This window comes from Colletotrichum phormii (assembly GCF_030913505.1).
Source record: "Colletotrichum phormii strain CBS 102054 chromosome Unknown BDP81scaffold_6, whole genome shotgun sequence".
NCBI classification, from domain to species: domain Eukaryota; kingdom Fungi; phylum Ascomycota; class Sordariomycetes; order Glomerellales; family Glomerellaceae; genus Colletotrichum; species Colletotrichum phormii.
Window position 1 is genome coordinate 1185956 of NW_026851448.1, and position 17915 is coordinate 1203870.

At 54.3% G+C, this 17915-nt stretch overlaps 4 protein-coding genes across 4 annotated transcripts; 2 read left to right on the plus strand and 2 right to left on the minus strand.

Annotated features, from left to right (window-relative positions):
* Positions 1 to 489: 489 nt before the first annotated feature.
* BDP81DRAFT_514638 (uncharacterized protein) lies at positions 490 to 3304 on the minus strand. The gene is made up of 2 exons (XM_060595841.1): positions 3131 to 3304; positions 490 to 2505 (listed from the first exon to the last, which is right to left on the minus strand). Exons 1-2 carry the CDS (start codon positions 3153 to 3155, stop codon positions 809 to 811), a joined length of 1722 nt encoding a protein of 573 aa, XP_060447555.1. The 5' UTR covers positions 3156 to 3304; the 3' UTR covers positions 490 to 808.
* Positions 3305 to 5927: 2623 nt separating this feature from the next.
* Positions 5928 to 6714, minus strand: BDP81DRAFT_193832 (uncharacterized protein). The gene has a single exon (XM_060582450.1). The coding sequence runs from the start codon at positions 6575 to 6577 to the stop codon at positions 6029 to 6031; it is 549 nt and encodes a 182-aa protein (XP_060447556.1). The 5' UTR covers positions 6578 to 6714; the 3' UTR covers positions 5928 to 6028.
* Positions 6715 to 11822: 5108 nt separating this feature from the next.
* On the plus strand, positions 11823 to 13740 carry BDP81DRAFT_314485 (uncharacterized protein; the record flags this gene model as incomplete). Its single annotated transcript, XM_060583998.1, has 2 exons — positions 11823 to 12015; positions 12161 to 13740. Coding segments are annotated over 2 exons (1773 nt in total), but the record flags the coding sequence as incomplete, so codon positions are not given.
* A 2175-nt stretch (positions 13741 to 15915) lies between these two features.
* Positions 15916 to 17247, plus strand: BDP81DRAFT_345112 (uncharacterized protein; the record flags this gene model as incomplete). The annotated part of the gene is made up of 2 exons (XM_060586084.1): positions 15916 to 16473; positions 16590 to 17247. The coding sequence occupies 2 exons, from the start codon at positions 15916 to 15918 to the stop codon at positions 17031 to 17033; spliced, it is 1002 nt and encodes a 333-aa protein (XP_060447558.1). The 3' UTR covers positions 17034 to 17247.
* Between the last annotated feature and the right edge of the window lie 668 nt (positions 17248 to 17915).

Here is a 17915-nt window from a genome sequence, read left to right on the forward strand (position 1 = left end):
GAAGGCATGCGTCTTATTCTCACGGTTTTGGCGGCCCGTCTAGGTAGGGGCACCAAAGGGCAATTTTTCTTAGTAGCATCACTTTTACCTTTTGAACATGCATTCGCCCAAAAAAGATACTTGTTATACCGACAATCTGGGACATTGGACACAACCGACAGGTAAAATTTGGGTTTGCTTCAATCCCGCATGAACTTTATCTACCACTCGACGAAAGCCAAGCCAATAGTTTGGGATCTAGATATGAATGGCAGATAGTCCATCCCATCTCTCTCCTCCCTCCCCTTGGACGAATGAAACTAGTTTCAGTGGAAGAGAATGCCAAGAAGAAAGTTTGAGGAAAAGTCTAGCCATTCAAGATAGGGGGAAGCCTGGTTCCTAAAATGTTGACTCTCTCTTGCGGATATGCCGTACTGCTGTACATTTCAGAGGCTAGCCATGATGTTCAGATCCGCTGCCGAATGAATATAACGCTCGCGACATGGGATCCTGACTTCTGTCAGATCAAGTCTTGGACATAGTCGCTGTTTATTGACTTACTTACGTAGCAAACATCATGTCTACATGAATTATAAGATAACGATGACACCGAGATGTGACATGAAAAAAAAAAGGGGGGGGATACAAAATTTGCAATCGAAATTTGGTCTTTTGACATTGTCAGCCGTCTATCAAGCTTCGCCATGCCCAAGAAAAGTAAATAAGTCACTCGTCTTCTCTTCCTATTATCACCAACCACTCTCCAACTCCAATCCAATATACTCACTCTCTCCCTCCCTCCCCTCTCTCTTCTCCAGTGTGTCCCATCTCAAGCATCAACCATCTTGACATCCTCCTCCGTCTTCTCTACCGTCACCTCCTCCTCAGGCTTTCTCATCAACCACCCCATGAGCGACCAAACAAGCTTCATAGCCTCAAGCCGCTCCTCGAGCACAAAGAAATCATACCACGGGCTCCGGCGTGCCTCAACCTGTCCCCAGCTCCGGTGGACGTCATCACCAGCCAAGGCCTGGGTCTGGGCCTGCTCGGCGCCGCCCTCGAGCACCTCGAGAAGCCGTTCCGGCACACGCACGCGCAGGACGCTAATGTGGTGGAACAGAGAGCTGATGACATAGACGTCGTCGTACCCGACGCCCTTGACCTTCCCAATGGCCTCGTAGCGCGTCTTGCGGTCCCAGCTGGCCGACGGCGGGCGGACCATGCGGTAGTTATCATAGATGGACATGTTCTTGCGCGGTTTCTTGGCCGCGGGCTGGCCCCTTTCTCCCGAGGCCGCTCCCCCGGTAGCGGCCCCGGCAGCGGGGGCGGAGGCGGAAGCGGCATCGTCCTTGTCCCCCTGGATGGCATCCCGCTCGACCTCGCGACCAATGGGCCCGCCCGACCCGCCGCCCCAGCGCGGTTTCGTCGTCCACCACGCGCCGTCGCCGAATTTCTTCTCCGTCTTGCCCTCGCGCGCGCGGTGCTGCGCCGTGAGGAGGGCGGCGACGAGTTCGCGCGCCAGGTCAATGACTTCTTCGTTTTCTTTATCAAAGGAGATGCTCGCGCGCGCGGAAACGGCGGCCAGGGGCCCTTCTACGATGCCCTGACGGGCTGCTTCGCGCGTGCGAGGGGTGCGGAAGATGAAGGTGCATCCGGAGGCGAAGTAGGACGTCCTCGGGGTTGCGGCGGCAGCGGCGGCTGCTGCAGCTTGCTGGCGCTTGGAGAGTTGCGTTTGCGACGAAGGCGATGACGGCCCGCTGACGATGTGGAGACGGGGTTCCGTCCTGGGAGCCGAGACGTTGCAGCCGAAATCGTATGCCACGAGCTTGAGGAAGGCCGTCAACAGGCTCTGGCGGTACTCGCCCGGCATCGATGAGCCGGCCGAGGTGCGGAAGATGCGAGGTCGTTCCGGGGTTTTCGGGTTGTCCCGCTCGGCCTTGTCACCGTCGTCGACGACGACGACGACATCCTTGGCCCCTTCGGCCTCCTCGGTATGCACATACGGGTTCGTGGGGTCATCCCAATAGGTTGTAAAGGCCTCGAGACACCTAAAGAACTCGTATGAGTTGCCGAGGCGAGCCTGCTGCTGCCCCTTGGGCGCGGGGATGCGCCTCACGGTTCGGAAGGCATCCTCGTTTGAGTGAGATAGTTCACGCTGACGATCGAGGAAAGTCTGGCAGCCGGGCGACTGGGCGCCATTGTTCAGAACCACGCGGGTTTCTGCGTTTTTCTCACGTGCCTCTTCTGGGGAGAGCTTGCCCCAGCCTTCAAAGTCGGGCAGGTAGGCGGAATCGGGAATGAGATCCGCGGTGGGAGCATCCGGGATGAGGTGCACCCCCAAGGCGTCGAATATGGCGTTGTTGATGTCACCGGGGCGATAGATGTCCTGCAGGACTGAAGTCAGTGGCTTTTTCTGGCCGGCTGACGTCGAAGCAGCATTCAACTGAGGTCGACTCTGCGGCAGCGTGACCGGCGTTGGAGCTGGGATATCCTTCGGGTTGATCTTGACTGCGGTTGGCAGATTTGCTAGCGAAGCTCTTGTTAGGATGACATGTTTTATGAACAACTTTGAAGTATCCGAGTGCTGCGACAGCTCTGGCAGTTCAGAGAACGTGTAAGAGGCACCCGTTGGTACGATTGGCTGGACACTCAGAGATGTGAAAAATGCCGGGGGAGATGAAATTCGGGCGACGGAAAGCGGACGCCGGCCGAGAGACCAGGCGACCCCGCGAACGGACCGGCAAGGAAGCGGCGCCAAAGAATGGAGGTAGATCAAGCGCGGAAGGGATGGGCTCCCGTTGCAGGATCACGACAGATAACGGCATTGACGGCTTCTGTGTTTTATGGTTGGAGTAGGTAAAGCCGTGGGAGGCATTGATGGATGATACGGTAGGATATGGTAATTCGGGAAGACGAGGAAGAGGAAAGCAGAGGCAAGACGACGCAGAGGAGATGATGAAGGAGAATGGGGGGAACAGAGAGAAACGGATGACCATTTGCGCTCAGCAATGAATAGGGGGGCGCCATCGTTACAATAGACGTTTGACTCTGAATAGGCGCCAAAAAGGTCACAAAGGATTGTCATTTTCGTCTTATTCAGAATAGATGAAGTAAGGTAATGACCGGCACTGAATGAAAATAGTAAACTCACCCAAGGCGGGATACGTGCCAAACATATTGGCGCAAAGGTCAAAGGTAAAAGTTTCCGATAAGTTTTGTTTGATATGGCACGACTCTTTTTTTTTTTTTTTTTTTGGCTATGAATTTCCCAGCAGGTAGAGACGTGTGATGTGAGATGAGGCGACGGGAGGGTAGAAGAAACCAGGACGGGGAAGTGTGTGAGGTGGTCCGGCCGGCGATAGCACTAGGTAAAAGCGGTGGGGTCTTTTTGAGTAGGTAATAAGGTAAGGTACGGGTATACGCGACGTTGGAGCGGGGTCGAGCGAAGCCTGGTTTGCTTTCGTTGGAGATACCGATGCAAACTGCAGAGAGATGTAGTCAGTTGCCCAGAGGGAAATTCCAGTCTTGTTGGCAAGGTCTTGGTTATTTTCTTAATGATGTGACGCTGAATCAATTCATCAGGCGCGCTCTCCACTCTGCAAAGTCTCAAAAGATGACATGTGCTGCATACGAGTAAAGAGAAAACATATACAAATTCCGACCCAGGTAGCTGGGAGGAAGAAGAAGATAGTGAGACGCGATGGTGTAGAAACTAGAAAGTAGGAGGCCGGATGGTGAGGGGAAAGGGGAGAGGGACAACATACACGCGCACACACATACACCGCACACACATACGAGGGGAGAAAGGAGACAGGAGAGGCAACACCCAACACAGAGAAAGCAGCAGCAGGAATGGGTTCCGGAGCGCCGCAGTTGGTACGGAGGAGAGCATTCACGCAGGCCCCCGTTACCTGCCTGGTCGGTCCTAAGTCAATGGAGCACCTCAAGCAAAAGACCCCGGACGATGGGCTCAGTTTGCATGTGCACCTACTTGGGGGTGCGGACGTTGCATACCACGGCTTGCTGCTAAAGGCAAAGTGCGGTGGGCGAGAAGAGGAGTTTTATCCAACAATTGAGCGGAAGCGAGATCTTGGCAGACCATTGCAAAAAGAGATAATGTGCAAGTGTTGTCCGTTGTTGGAGCGAGTTTCCCACATCCCATGCGGATCTATGTAGAGACTGGTTGGTGGGTGGGTGGGTGCTCATGACCGGCCTCCTGCTTCTGCTTGTTGGAACCACGACCGGAACATGGACCCCACAACGTACGGATATAAGTGCACCAATGCAGTGTTTCTGCAGCTCTGCGGGCTCCAACGTCCTCTCTCCTGGGGTCTGCGCCATATCTCATAGGTCAATTGCGCATTTGTCTGTTGGTTTTACCGTTTGGCTTGCCTGTGACCCCTGGGAACAAGTGTTCAACCGAGAGCTGTGATTTGATGTCGTGCGAGGGCGATTAGAAGGAATAATGGTGCGAGGGGTGCAAACTGAGGGGTTCAATCTAGCTCGGTTGAGAACCCCTCAAAGGCGGACGGGAGCGGGAGGTGGGTGAGGCCGATCTCTACTCTCTAGCAACGGTGAGCACCCCCAAGCCCAAGGCTAAGGCCACGGTTTTCAGTTCTCCGTCTTGTCCGGTTGGGCCCGATTCTTTTCCTGCGGCATTCCGGTCATTGTTTCCGCGAGGAGCTCGTCGACAATGGCGGGGAGGCGGGGGGGGGGGGGGGGGGGGGAGGGGGGGCTGCCAGTGGAAAGGACGGGAAGCTGCTGAGTCATTAGCGGATCGGAGAAACACAAGCGGGACAACAGAGACCTAGTGTCGGGTGTGTCCCCACCCCGACCGACGGGACGGTGTCCAACGCTCCGGGACCTGGAGCCCGGCCGCTCCGCCGCATGGTGGACCCGGCTTGGTGCCATTATGTGAACATGGACAAGACAGATCCCGACGTCATGCATTCCGCTACACGCTAGTCGCCCTATCAATTTGTTTTGTCTCGGCGTGAGGGTATATCGTACGTGCGTATGGTAGTATACATGAATTCTGCCCTGTCACGTAGATACATTTTAGGAATACATCGTGAGAAGCCCGGGCATCGAGTGAAGGTGTAGCCCTCGTTCGTCCAGCCTGCAATACGAGCACAAAAACGATATAGACCTGAACTATCCCCTTCCTGTACGGATGTTGCCTCATATCCATCTCTGAGGGGGATTCTTCCAACTGTGACCCGGAGTCACGATCGATGTACAGTCTCAACACATCAACATCCAATACTCAGTCGGAACATCTCAGTAATCACAGGCTGCCAAAAAAATTAAAAAAAATTAAAAAAAATTTTTCCCCCGAAGCTGTGGCTACCTGTCCCGACCGTCCGGTGCGGGCTCCCGTGTTTCGGGGCTTGCTCTAGCGTGCAGAGCGGAGTGCCGCGGTGAGACACGCAGCAAGGCAGCAACCCAGGAGACAAGACTTTGCACCGATAATCAATCTTCCCCTCTCTCCCCCCCCCTCCCACCCCCTCCCCCCCCCTCCCCCCCCCCCTCCCTTCCCCCGCCTTTCTTATTCTACGCAGTAAGGAAAGGTAAGGTAAATGCACCTCCTCTCGTACCTTTGGTTTCAAAAATTTCCCGCGCACCCAGGGACACGCACTGGACCTATGACCTGGGTAAACCCATGGAAGGGGGGCATATGGATAGATGGGGGAGAACATCAATTCACTCACTACCTTACCGTGTATGCTATTACTCCTCTATTCCGCTCTCTGGGTCCCCTTTGTTATGCCTAAACGGCTTATCGGGTTGAACGTTGGCATTAAGCTTACTCTCGAGCTTTTTTTTACTTGCACATCATATCAATGACACCAGCAAGCTACCAGGTCCCGAGCAGCATTCCTTGGGAAACCTAGGTAATGAAGGTAAGAAGTCCTGCAACACACACACGAACACGAAGGGCACTGTCACTGTCAAAAGTAGGGAACATGCGTACGTACGCGTACTTCGTTTCGGCCTACCGCAGTCTGCAGCCGCGGAGGGGGGTGGTGGGAAGGAGCAGGAACACCACCTACCTCAGTGCAAAGACCCAATTCCCATCTTCTGCAGTTTTTGCACAGCCCTTTTTTCTCCCCGCCCTCCAAAAGTCCAAAACTGATGAACCCTTCCAACAAAGGCTTGATTGAATTTTTCTTCTTGTCACTCGTTCGTTCGTCCTAACTTTTTCTCGTAGAGTTTTAGTTGACTTGCCCCTCTGACTGGTTGCTCTCGGCCAGCCCATCAACACAAAAAACCATCTGACCTTTTTTTTTTTTTTCTTTTTTTTTTTCTTTCTCTTTTTACGACACCGCGAAGTAAGTAGCTTTCTTGAGAAGTCGACGACGTGTTCTCCGTCGAGGCGTTCAACATGTCGTCTGAGTCTCTTGATGGCCGGGCCCTGAAAGTTGTTGGCCCCGACTTCCCAACAGATAAAACCATTAATCATCAATGTGAACACTTGGCGGGGGGTGGTTGCGAGGAGGCCTTTTCTTCGCCTATGGACAGTTGGTTGCCCTTGCAAAAAGAATATTTGTCGTCGTCGTCGAGTTTCACTCTTGTTGGTTTTATGGTTGTTCATCATCGTTTGATGTTCCGGGGATCTAGCACAGGAGGCAAAACACAACAAACACTTATTACTCCGTACACTGCAAAAAGAGCCCCATATAGTGGCTATAGTCTCGTCATATGGAGGTAGGGTAGGGGGGAGCACGGAGGGGGAGGAGCTCGGCCTGTGTTCGAGCCGGCCGGGGTCGACTTCCCTCTCTCTTGGAGTCTTGATCTTTCGTTAAGCTTGTGTCACTCTATTAAGCCCTATGCCCTGTCCTCTTTGGGTGATATGCATCATCGGAAGTGAAGATCCCCTCTTCCACCCTCTGTAAGTTTGCATTGACCATGTCAGGAGGATTGACAGCCCGAACATGATCGACCACCTTTACGGATTCCTGATCTTGGGATAAACTGTCAAACGCAAATTCCTCCCCAGAACGGGCGCAATAACCAAAAATCCGAACTTTGCGACATCAAGTGGCAAACCGGCACTATATACTCGGTGTGCGCGAACTGGACGTGAGGCATTCGGGCTGTGCTGTGCTGGTGAGCACGTTTGGAAAAGTTGTGCGCCGCATTCTTTATGTCGATATCCGAGACGCGCCAACTCGACAACACCTTGTACACCGCAGTAGGTATTCGTAGAGGGAACAACTTTACCCGTTTCCCGGCTGCTGCTTGGGAAGTTGGGGGGCAAAACGGCGCCCAAATATCCGTAGACAGTAAGACGCTTTGCCATGTTTTCCCAGGGGATACCCGTGTCAAATGATCGACCGACTAGCCCCTGGGGTGTTTGACGTCTCGGTCGCTAGTGACCACCCCCGTGCGGCGTGCCCCTCCTCAGTGGGCAGCCGTGGCAGGGTGCCATTGCGGGCAAGACGGGCCAAGACCATGAAAAGAGTGAAAAGAGTCTCTTGGAAACGGCTTGCAGGGTGGTCTTCGCTTTCGTGGACCAGTCTGGGAAGAGCCTGCGGGACTGCCATCTCAAGCATCCACTTTGGGTGGTTATGCCACGAGGTCATGAGGACCAGGGGGCTTGCCTGCAACAGATACACATACTAGTCTTAATTCACCTGTGACCAGAGACCTTCACAAGTTAGTCAAGACCGAGCAATGGTGCGGTCTTGGCGAGCATGATCTTGAGGAATGAAGATGGATGAGGGCAAAGGGGACCTGAGAGGATTCAGTGACAGTCGTGCTCTGATAGTCCAAGTGTACAAAAGACCGAGCAAAGGGTTCCCGACCTCCTCTGTCTGCTTGTGACATTCATGCTCAGAAAATGAGGTGAAGCGATGAAGTCGGGGGTTGGCCGAAGGAGGGACGATATTTGGGGTTTTGGTTGGAGGGTCTTTGCAAGTGACGGCCAACCACGAGGTGAGGATGGGAATTGTAGATGTGTGGTGACATGTCCGCAATTCGGTCGAAGCGTACCTAGAACCTAGACGACGACGACGACGACGATTACGACTCCGCTTCTCTTAAAGCGACTCAATGAGGCGATGCGTCGTGCATGGTGTTTCTTGTTTCCTGCAGGCTGGTGGGCACAGGAGCGTTGGATGGTGTCTCACACAGCCGAAAAGGGAGCGAGTTGCAACCTGTGAGTCTGGGAACCATTGAGGAGGAGTTGCGAATGCCACGGCGGTGGCAGCCGCGGCAGGCCTTCTCCGGATGTGCACAACAGGCGAGAAGGGGGGCCACTGCCCTGGGCCAGCCCAGCGGTGAGAGCGGGCCGCATATTTGTTTGAGAGATCATGGCCGAGAGGGCGCACTCCGGAGGCTAGAATCTATTTACAGACGGCTTTTGACACTGACGAGGTGGGAACTTTCGGAGAATGAGGAATGAGGGGCCAACGGCGCAGTGAGCGAGGGGGGAAGCCAAGAATGTTCCGAAGCGTTGTGCGGCGTGCCGGGGTTGAGAAGCTTCGCGATGACTTCTTGGTGGTATCCGCAGGCAGGAGAAATAAACTCGAGATAGATTAATTAAATGGAGGGGTTAAAGACGCACGCACCTGATCTGGCCTGACTTGGTCGCTGCCCTTGTCCAGCACGCCCAGCCATGATTCATCTATCCGTACACGTATGTATATTCGTTTACGTATGTGGGATGCCATGGGTGGGAGAGGGCTATTACTGTAAGTGGTATTTTGAATACGCAGGTACGTCAGATATAGCCCAAGTATCTTGAGTTTATTGCGCATATATTGCGTTTACGGTGGTGAGGCTCTGCCGCTTCTGCTGCATGACGCCACATACACACGGGCATGGACATTGAAGAATCGGTGGTTGCTGGAGACGGAGAGGTCTCGTTCCGACTTTTCTTCGACATGCAACGGTCCATAAACAAAAAAGGGAGGGTCGGATCACACCCGAACAATGGCGAGAAGGGCTCTGGTATTCGTACTATCGTAGGCATTCGTGAGGTGGTGGTACACAGTAAGGTATGCAGCGGATGGAATTCGACAAAGCATGGAAAATGCCACTGGGAAGATTCTGGCTCAAGACGGGCACGTACCCTCAGGTGAAGTGTCCCCTTTCCCAGTTGGATGCGCTGCGACGGGAAGGCCCCACACCGCTGGTGTCTTGCAGCAGTTGCGGCGTTTCCAAGGCAGGCCGCAAGTTGGCCGATTCGGCGCCACAGACGAGACTTATGCAGGGGTAACGGTAGGTACGTAGCTACGTATCCGCGATACTTGACCTTCACACCAAGTTAAGGTACCTAGGCAGTGACTACCAACCAGGCTTACCAGTCACTAGCAGCCAAGGTGAGAACTACCGGTAAGCTTGTCAGTTGTAGCGCAAGTCGACGATGGTTCTGGCATGTCTGGCATGAGATTCCAAGTGAACCAAGGAAAACAAGGTGTGTGGAGGGACCGCCAACCAACGTGTTTAGGGTTAGACTGTCACAGGCAGACCGCAGACGGAACGGTCAACGGTGAACCCAACCAGCCCAATGAAGAATGGAGAGTCGACGGATACACAGCAAAAGAGATGATTCTCTAGACACTACTGAAGTGACCGATCAATGGACAGCAAACTTGTAAGTCGGTAGTGATTACTAATGAGGCTGGGGACCCCTGGTCTGGAACGTGCCTGGGGTTGCTTGGAGGCGGGTTCTCGTGCTTCAGGTGTGTTACAGACAGGGGGGTCGCCGTTTTTGGACTGGACACTGCATCTCTTCCTCTTCCTCTTCCTCTTCCTCCCTCTCCCAATCCCATTCCACTCCCACACACAATGTTCACGCTTCACAGCCGTTGGTGGGGAACGTTCAAGTCTCTCAAGGTCAGACCCCATCCCTGCAGCATCGGTTCCCATCTTGATGCGCCTATGCTTCCACTCTCATCATGATTCGTCCATCGATACCCGGGTCCCAGCGCTGCAGCAACTACATCCTGTCACTCTCTTCCCAAAGGAACCTTCTCAGACACGGCCACCAATGCCCGTTGGATCAATCCCGCGATGCGCCCGAGAAAGAGATGTGTGTGAGAGGAGATATCCATCAAACATTGATCAATCCTTCCATGCTGCGACAGACACCATCAATGCCCGTGCTTTGCTGCTTCTGCCGCTTCTCTTGAGGCTCCCTGCCCTCCTCCTGTCATGAGAAGAGAGTCCGTTCCACGAGTCGGGTTAACCGTCCAGTCGAGTCAAACGACTGACTTGAGGGAGACTGCGTCTAGAATCGTACTAGTGTACGGATACCAAGGACGCAAAGCCATCTTGCAAGTTCCTGCTCTTGCGACTTGCGGCATGCCTTGCATTTGCAGCTGCAGCGGCTACAGACTTGCATGCCCGTCCTCGGCGCCCTGTGATGGGTTTAGTAGGTACCTTACTTGGTTTTGCTAACTTTGGTTTGGCCTGGTCTGGAGTCTGTTCTGGTCTAGTTCTGCCTCTGGTCCATTCATGGTCTAGGGTCTGTCACTTCGGTCGTCCTCGATTAGAGTAAGGAGACGTACCCGAAGTAACGCTGTCGCTCGGCGCCTACCGCCCTTCTCCTTCTCCTTCTCCTCTCTGTACGGATAAGTACTCCTCATTCTCTTCCTACCGTAAGGTACGGATACTCTCTGTACGGAAAGTCTGTACGGTCCACGGATAACCCTACTCCCTCAACGGTGCTCACCTCCCCCGGCTGATGGGATAATACACATCAGTCCTCGATACCACAGTACACACGCCTGTGGTCCATGCTATATCATGTAACACGCAAGTGCCTGCTTGCATGTTGCAAACTGGTGCCCGTCTCTGTTTGTGAGAAGTCCAGCAAGAGGTGTGTGTGGTCCCTGTCCCGCACGATCGGAGAGACATCCCGCGAGCCTCAGTCAAGACTCAGACCCTGCCGTACCAGTCCAAACCGGTCCATACCAAACCACACCCGACCAGGCCCTGGCTGGTCTCTCTTAGTCTTCCCTACCATACCTAACCATAACCTTGCCCGACCATACCTTACCCTGCCATACCCTCCTTTAGTCTCTTACACTCCCTTTACCCCGATCACCCTCCTCGTCTTCTTCCTTACCACCACCACCTTCGATTCTTTCCGTGACACCCTTCTCACACCTTTTTCGACTTTTCACCTTCTTCGTCTCCCAACTATTTGGTGATTGCTTCTTTTCTATTCTCAGCGTCTTGTTTATTCGCTTTGCTTCGCTTCGCTTCGATACCGAGAACGACGACTTCGACGACACAGTCTCACCCTTTCAGACTGTCTGCACGCAGCATTTACTGGCTTACACGTATTCGTCCATCGAATAACCTACTTTCTCACGGCTCTCTCGCCGTTTATGCTCCAGAAGGAACCGGCTCCTAATGAGCTTTTGCGAATCGACCTAGATGGCCGGCTAGGCTTCTCCTAGTATCAGTCTACTTTCTTCAACCCGTCTCGGGGCCCTTGTTCGATTCTCGAAACTCTTCAGTTTTTTGCGACTGGAATCGCAACATATTGCAGCAATGTCGAGTCCAAATCGGAACTCGAACCTCCCGGATGGGGCTTTCATCACGAATTTCAATGGCAAGAGGTGTACGGCGAGGCCGAGGAATGGGAATAAGTCAAAGTCCAACAACCAGCAACGTGCCTCGACGGGTACGTCTCACTCGGCATCGACAACACACTCGACGACAAGATCGACACCACCTCCGCAAGTGAGCTCATCACCGCCGCCGCCTCCAGCAGTAGCTACTCTTGCTCCTACTCCTCCACCTCCGCCTCCTCCACCACCGCAAACAACACCACCGCCGCCGCCGCCGCCACCACCACCACCAGCTGTTTTGACAACTAGTTCAGCGAGTACGACGAGCTCCTCATTACCTCCTCCTCCTCCCCCTCCCCCCCCTCCAGTAGTGAATACTCCCTCTTCAATACCACTGCCTCTACAGCAGACACAAGCGCCGCCTGCTCCAGTCGTATCGAGCCCTCCTCCACCTCCGCCGCCGCCGGTTCCAGCAGTATCAACGTCTTCTTCTTCTCAGCCTCCAATCGTTGACGCTGAACCGCCGGCGACGATTCCCACTTTTCAAAATATTCCCAATATTCCTGTGCAGAGTTCTCCTACTCCCGCCTCATCTTCTTCTTTTTCTTCTTCTTCCTCAATACCTGCCCCAGTCGTATTGCCACCCGTTCCAGTAACCAGCCAGACTGATGCCAACGCAGTCCCAACACCAACTCCTTCTCAAGCGCCCCCCGCGTTTTTCAGCGAAGCCAGCCCATCACCCTCACCCACGAGCAGCGCGGGAGCAGGCGCTGGCGCTATCTCGTCTTCGCCGCCCCTGAACCCGAGCACTGCCGCAGGCGAGGCAGGGACAGGGAGCGATGCTCCCGCGACCAGTCAAGTTCCTGCTTCGAGCAGCAGATCTGGAGGCGTGGCTACTCCTGTTGTGATTGCTTCGAGTGTTGTTGGTGCTGTTGCGGTGATTGGCTTGTTTGGATTCCTGCTTTGGTTCTGGCGGAAGAGGTTGCTGAGGAAGCGTCGGAGCACGCTTCTCACCCCGTTGTCCACGGATCCCAGCTTCAGGGAAAAGTCTTCGTATGTCATTGACAGAGGATCTTTGGGACCAACACCACGCTCAGCGAAGCTCAAGGCCGCGCTTGGCTACAACTTTCAAAGGTTCCGCGGCCAGTTTGGCGGATTGGTCTCACGCAACCGGGATAGCAGCTCGACAAACGACCGCACTCAGTTTATGAACATCTCCCAGCACAGCCGAAACAGCTCATCTCTATCAAACCATGGTGGACCGCGAGACGTCGTGACGACAAAGGATCGAGTCAAGGACTGGTGGGAACGGTTGACGGCTGATATGAAATTCAACTGGCGACTCCGCGGCGACGGGAATGCCGAAAAGGACCCGTTCGCCTCAGCTCGCAACATGAGCGATAGGAAAGCGGCCGCGCCCGGACAGCCCGACTTCTTGACGCTCTTGGGTATGGACGACAGGGAGGTTGAACGGGAAGCTCAGAGGAGGCGAGTGAGCCGGAACCAAGGCAGCGCCGGCTCCGCCGATCACTTCCTCGGCGGCCTGGGACTCAACTTTGATAACGCTTCCGCCGACCCCTTTTCTGATATCAACGCGTTGCCTCACAGCTCGGCGAAGCCAGCGCCGCTCGCCGTCGCCAACCCAGGCAGCGGCAACGGCAATAACCCCTTCTCTGATGCCAATGCCATATCAGCACCCGCCGCCGCAAGAAAACCGTCGTCGACATACGTCGCTGATGTCCGCCGGTCAAGAGGGACATCCGTTGGCGGCGCCACAACCAGGCCCCCTAGCGGCTCAACCTACTCTCCGCGCCTGGATTCGATGTACCGAGACTCGATGCAAAGCGTCGAGAGCTTCGCGACAAGGCGTAACAAGTTCCGATCTGATCCGTTTGATCTGGAAAGACCCGAACTACTGAGCAGCAGTCTCGGTAGCAGTAGCGGTGGCCGGTTGACGCAGGCCAGCAGCAACTACAGCCAAGGCGGCGGCGCACCTCGCGTACCCGGCAATGCTCACACGCGTGCGGATACCTTCAGCTCAAAGTACAGCAGTGGTGTGAGCATGGACGGCTGGAGTGATCCAGGACCGGACGTCGGACCCTCGAGCGGACCTGGTTATCGCACCGAGGGCGCCGAGAGCCCGGTTGCGGGGTACCGGTCCGGAGAGCAAAAGAAGAATGTCCAGAGGAGGCCCAGCGGAGGAAGCCAGAACAGCGTCGGCAAGGCATTGTGAAGGGGGAGGGAGATTTCATCATCATGTATTACCAATAACATCTTTCACTACTTGTAAAAACGTTGGAGACGAAGAGGGTTGAGAGTGTTGACAGGGATGGAGTCAATCACCAGAAGAAGGGAACGATTTTCACGCGATATGGGAGGGGGGTACTTGAGGAACAATCACGGCGGTTGATATGGATATGAGAGATTGAGATGAGAGGGTATGATGACGGATACCAACCAAAAATGAAGGGACCCTTTTTATACTATTCGGGGACCGGTTATGGTGTATTTGGTGTTTTGAGGAGACGGGACCACAACGCCCGTGTTCCTGTTTTCTGAGCTCTTTTTTTTTGGGGGGGGGGGGGGGGGGGGGGTTCTTGTTTCTCTTTCTTCTCACGAAGCAAAAGTCAAGCCTTCTTGACCATGAGACACTCCAAATTCATTTCCCGTCTCCCGATTCAGCTTCTTATAAGCGCGGGCTTGCGATGGCGGGAGGGAACAGCACCAAAAGCCTGTTCCACTGTAATGGTTTTGTTAGATGAATCCTACAAAGTGAAAACTTACCCCACGAAATGAGTACGTTCACAATGATATTCGCAACGTAACTACTGTGACTAGTAATTCCTGTTCTTTCATTTTCTTACGAAATGTAGTGATGGTGAGGCATCAGCAGTGCCTGCGCGTACCCATTTCATCAAGTAATGCTAGGGTAAGACGACATGAATGGCTGCGACTTGTACGTAACCGGAGACGAGACCGGCCGTCCGGGCGCCCGGCCGGGGGTGGCCGGCAGGAAAAAGAAGCATGAATTTGGGACGCCAATGGGGCCACAATGATACAGAGTACGTACTGATTAGTCTGATTACGACTGATAAGGAACAATTGGGGTCCCGTGACGAACAGCTCGCAGGAAGTGGCGGCGGCCAGCTGCACCGTTGGTCGCGAACCCTTGTCGAATCACACCACTTGCACTTCCCGTCTCGGAAGACATCTGTCATAGTTACGTACCTACCTTGCCGTCTGAATACCTGCCAGGTAATACGTAAGGTAGGTAGCTATACAGCTAGACGTGTGGTGCTGACACATGGAAAGAGAGCAGCCAAAGTCAAGGAACAAGAACGTGAAGCAACCTCGCTGAGCCTTGAGTAGGACTAGTTACGTGCTCCGTACCTATGCATACCTTAGGTATGTACGGAGTATTACAGGCCAAACACCTACCTAATTACCCCTCATTCAGCGGCGTCCACTCAGCAAGCCAATGCACCGTGCCCGTACACACCACACCGAGGTAGCTTGGGCGTTACGTCAAAGTGTCAGTCCACTGCTGTCTACCTTGGGTGCTTGGGTAGCGGGCCTAGGTACAGCTCAAGGTAAGGTATCCAAAGGTAAAGGAAGCAGGGAAAGAACAGTTATCTACTGCCCGTCTTTGCAAAAGAAATCCAATCTCGACCCAGCAACCACTGGCCTAGCTATCGCGACTTGAACAGAAACTCGCTCCTCCCCGTCGCATCCTCCCGATAAACGACCCCGCAACATAACGAACTGGAACTTCTCTCCGTCTACTCTTCCCCATCCTAGCAACCTTACCTATCTACAAATATTTCCACATATCTCCAGACCTCGGTGTGTATCCGCCGGACCAACCCAGTCCCCTCTGCGGCGGGACCGATCCGAACTCACCGCCGTTGGCCGAAAGCTAAAAGTTGCACCGGCGACAAGCCCCGTTGTCCAACGACCTAGCTTACTCTCGGATTACCCTACTGCGTACTCAACCTCCTACCGGCCACTTCTACTCGCCTGGCCTAATCAACACGACACCAAGTCAAACAGCCCAAGCCAACCAGCCAGCCCATTTTGCTTTTTTTTTTTTTTTGTTGCTTACCAACTACCGCCCCTAGTAAAATCACTGTCGTTTTCGTTCAGCACATACCCGTAGCCTGGAGAGAAAGGAAGAGAGAGATAGAGACTACTCGCTCCCCCGTCGCCTCAACTACTCTCACATAGCGCCCGTCTACTCGATGATAAGCCCCTGTCCGACCACCGCAACCGACTTGTTCCCATATATGCCACGCTATCTTCTCCACGCCCACCCTTGAAAACCGGACCTAGCCACCCCACCACGTCCGGCCACCCATTGCCGGCCCTCGACATCATATGCTGCCTTGACCCGGGCGTCAAGACAGAAGAGATGGCTTACCAGAGTCCTCCAGAAACACCATCCTCCTCCGGCGCACACACGCCAACCCACTCCTCCTCCACCGCACCGTCGTTATCGAACTCTGTCATCACAACAATGTGGTCCGGTCTAATACGCCGCTTCTCCTCCGATATCCCAGAGTCGTACGGCCACAACGGACACCCGCACGAGCCTTCACACCTCTCCCACGCGCATACCGAGCCCGCCGGTGGTGGTGGGGGCATCCAGGATGGCATCAACGGCGTCTTCTTCCCCAGTCAACAACCCGTTCGAACCGCGAGTCCGTTTCGTCCGCCGCCTCTCGACCCCATTGTCCTGCATGGCTACAAGGAGAACACCTCGCAGAGTGCCCGGCTGTTGAGTCACGGCGTGGCCGAGGAGATTCGCATCATGCTTCCAGAGAGACTGAGGATCAAGGAGGACTGGAGGTTGATATACAGCTTGGAGCAGGACGGCGCCAGCCTGGCAACACTATACCAAAAGGCAGCCGAGTTCCAGGGGCGGCCCCGGATTGGGTTTGTTCTAGTCGTGAGGGACGATCTAGGCGGCGTAAGTGGGAACCTCTCCTCTGAACTGCACCTCTCTTTGCGAGGCCATGTCACCGTGGCCAAAAAAAGGTCTTCGATAATTGCAATAAGCTAACCCCTCCTCTCCTCCACGACCAGACTTTCGGCGCCTACCTCTCCGAATACCCACACCCCGCGTCCAAATACTTTGGCAACGGCGAATGCTTCCTCTGGCGCGCCTCAACCCTCACCCCGCTCCCGCCACCGCCCTCCGCCGACACGACGAGCCTGACGCGCATCACCACGGTCGCCAGCCCGACACGCTCAACCTTTGGCGACCGCAACAACGCGCCGTCCCCGGCGCCGAGCGAGTCGATCCGCTTCAAGGCGTTTCCCTACTCGGGCATCAACGACTACTACATCAACTGCGAGACGGGCTTCCTCAGCGTCGGCGCCGGTGACGGGCACTACGGCCTCTGGCTCGACGATAGCCTCGACCGCGGGCACAGCGGGCGCAGCCATACCTTTGGCAACGAGCCTCTGAGCGACGAGGGAGAAAAGTTTGGCGTGCTGGGTGTGGAGCTTTGGGTGCTTGGCGCCTGAAAGATGGTGACTGCCAGAGAATAGAATCAGAAAAAGAAAAAGAAAAAGCCCCCACCCCCCCAAGTTGACGGAGACGGGCCCGGCACGATTGCCTACAGGTACAGGCCGCCGGAACAACAGTACGCTGATGTACGCAACATGATCACGGAGCACGCTCAGAGACCGCGGACGCTCGTGTTTCTCTGTGAAAGGGGGGCGAGATGGAAACATGCCAAAAAAAAAAAAAAAAAAAAAAAAAGACAATACACCACACAGATATACGACTGGAACTTGGGACTGGGAACTGGGCGTTAGAACAAAGGGGGCGTAAAGGCGAAGGTTATTTGCGAAATCTGGCCGACAGCAATTTTCTGCGGTAATTCTATGGCAACAATGATGCCGCGAAAAGCGACATACGGATACAAAACCTCTTCTTTTTCCTAAGAATTGGAACGAGCCGACCAGGGGGCAAACACCGTCAGTGTTGCCGCCGTCTATCTCCTTTGGGAATGCGCGATCGACTTGGACCATCAAACCAACTCTCGTTACGGGGAAGGAAGAAGAGAACGCTGACTGGACTGGCCTGGACTGAACTATTACGGGCAACACGAGGATTGCAAAGACATTTTTTGATTTTAACAATACCCCTCCAACTTTAAAGAATCAACATCTTTATAACATTCCTTTTTCAAGATGACGGAGCCGTTGTCAACAAGTTTCATCTTTTCTACTTGATGCTCTCTCTCTCTCTTCCTCTCAACTAGAACCTAACCGAGTCCCGCCCGGACTAGCTGGATATCCGGCGTCTTTGAAATCTTCACACACACACACACACAACTACAGCTGACGTTGAAATTCCAACGTTCCGGGGCATGGTGAGCTAACCAACATCGGTCCATCGGA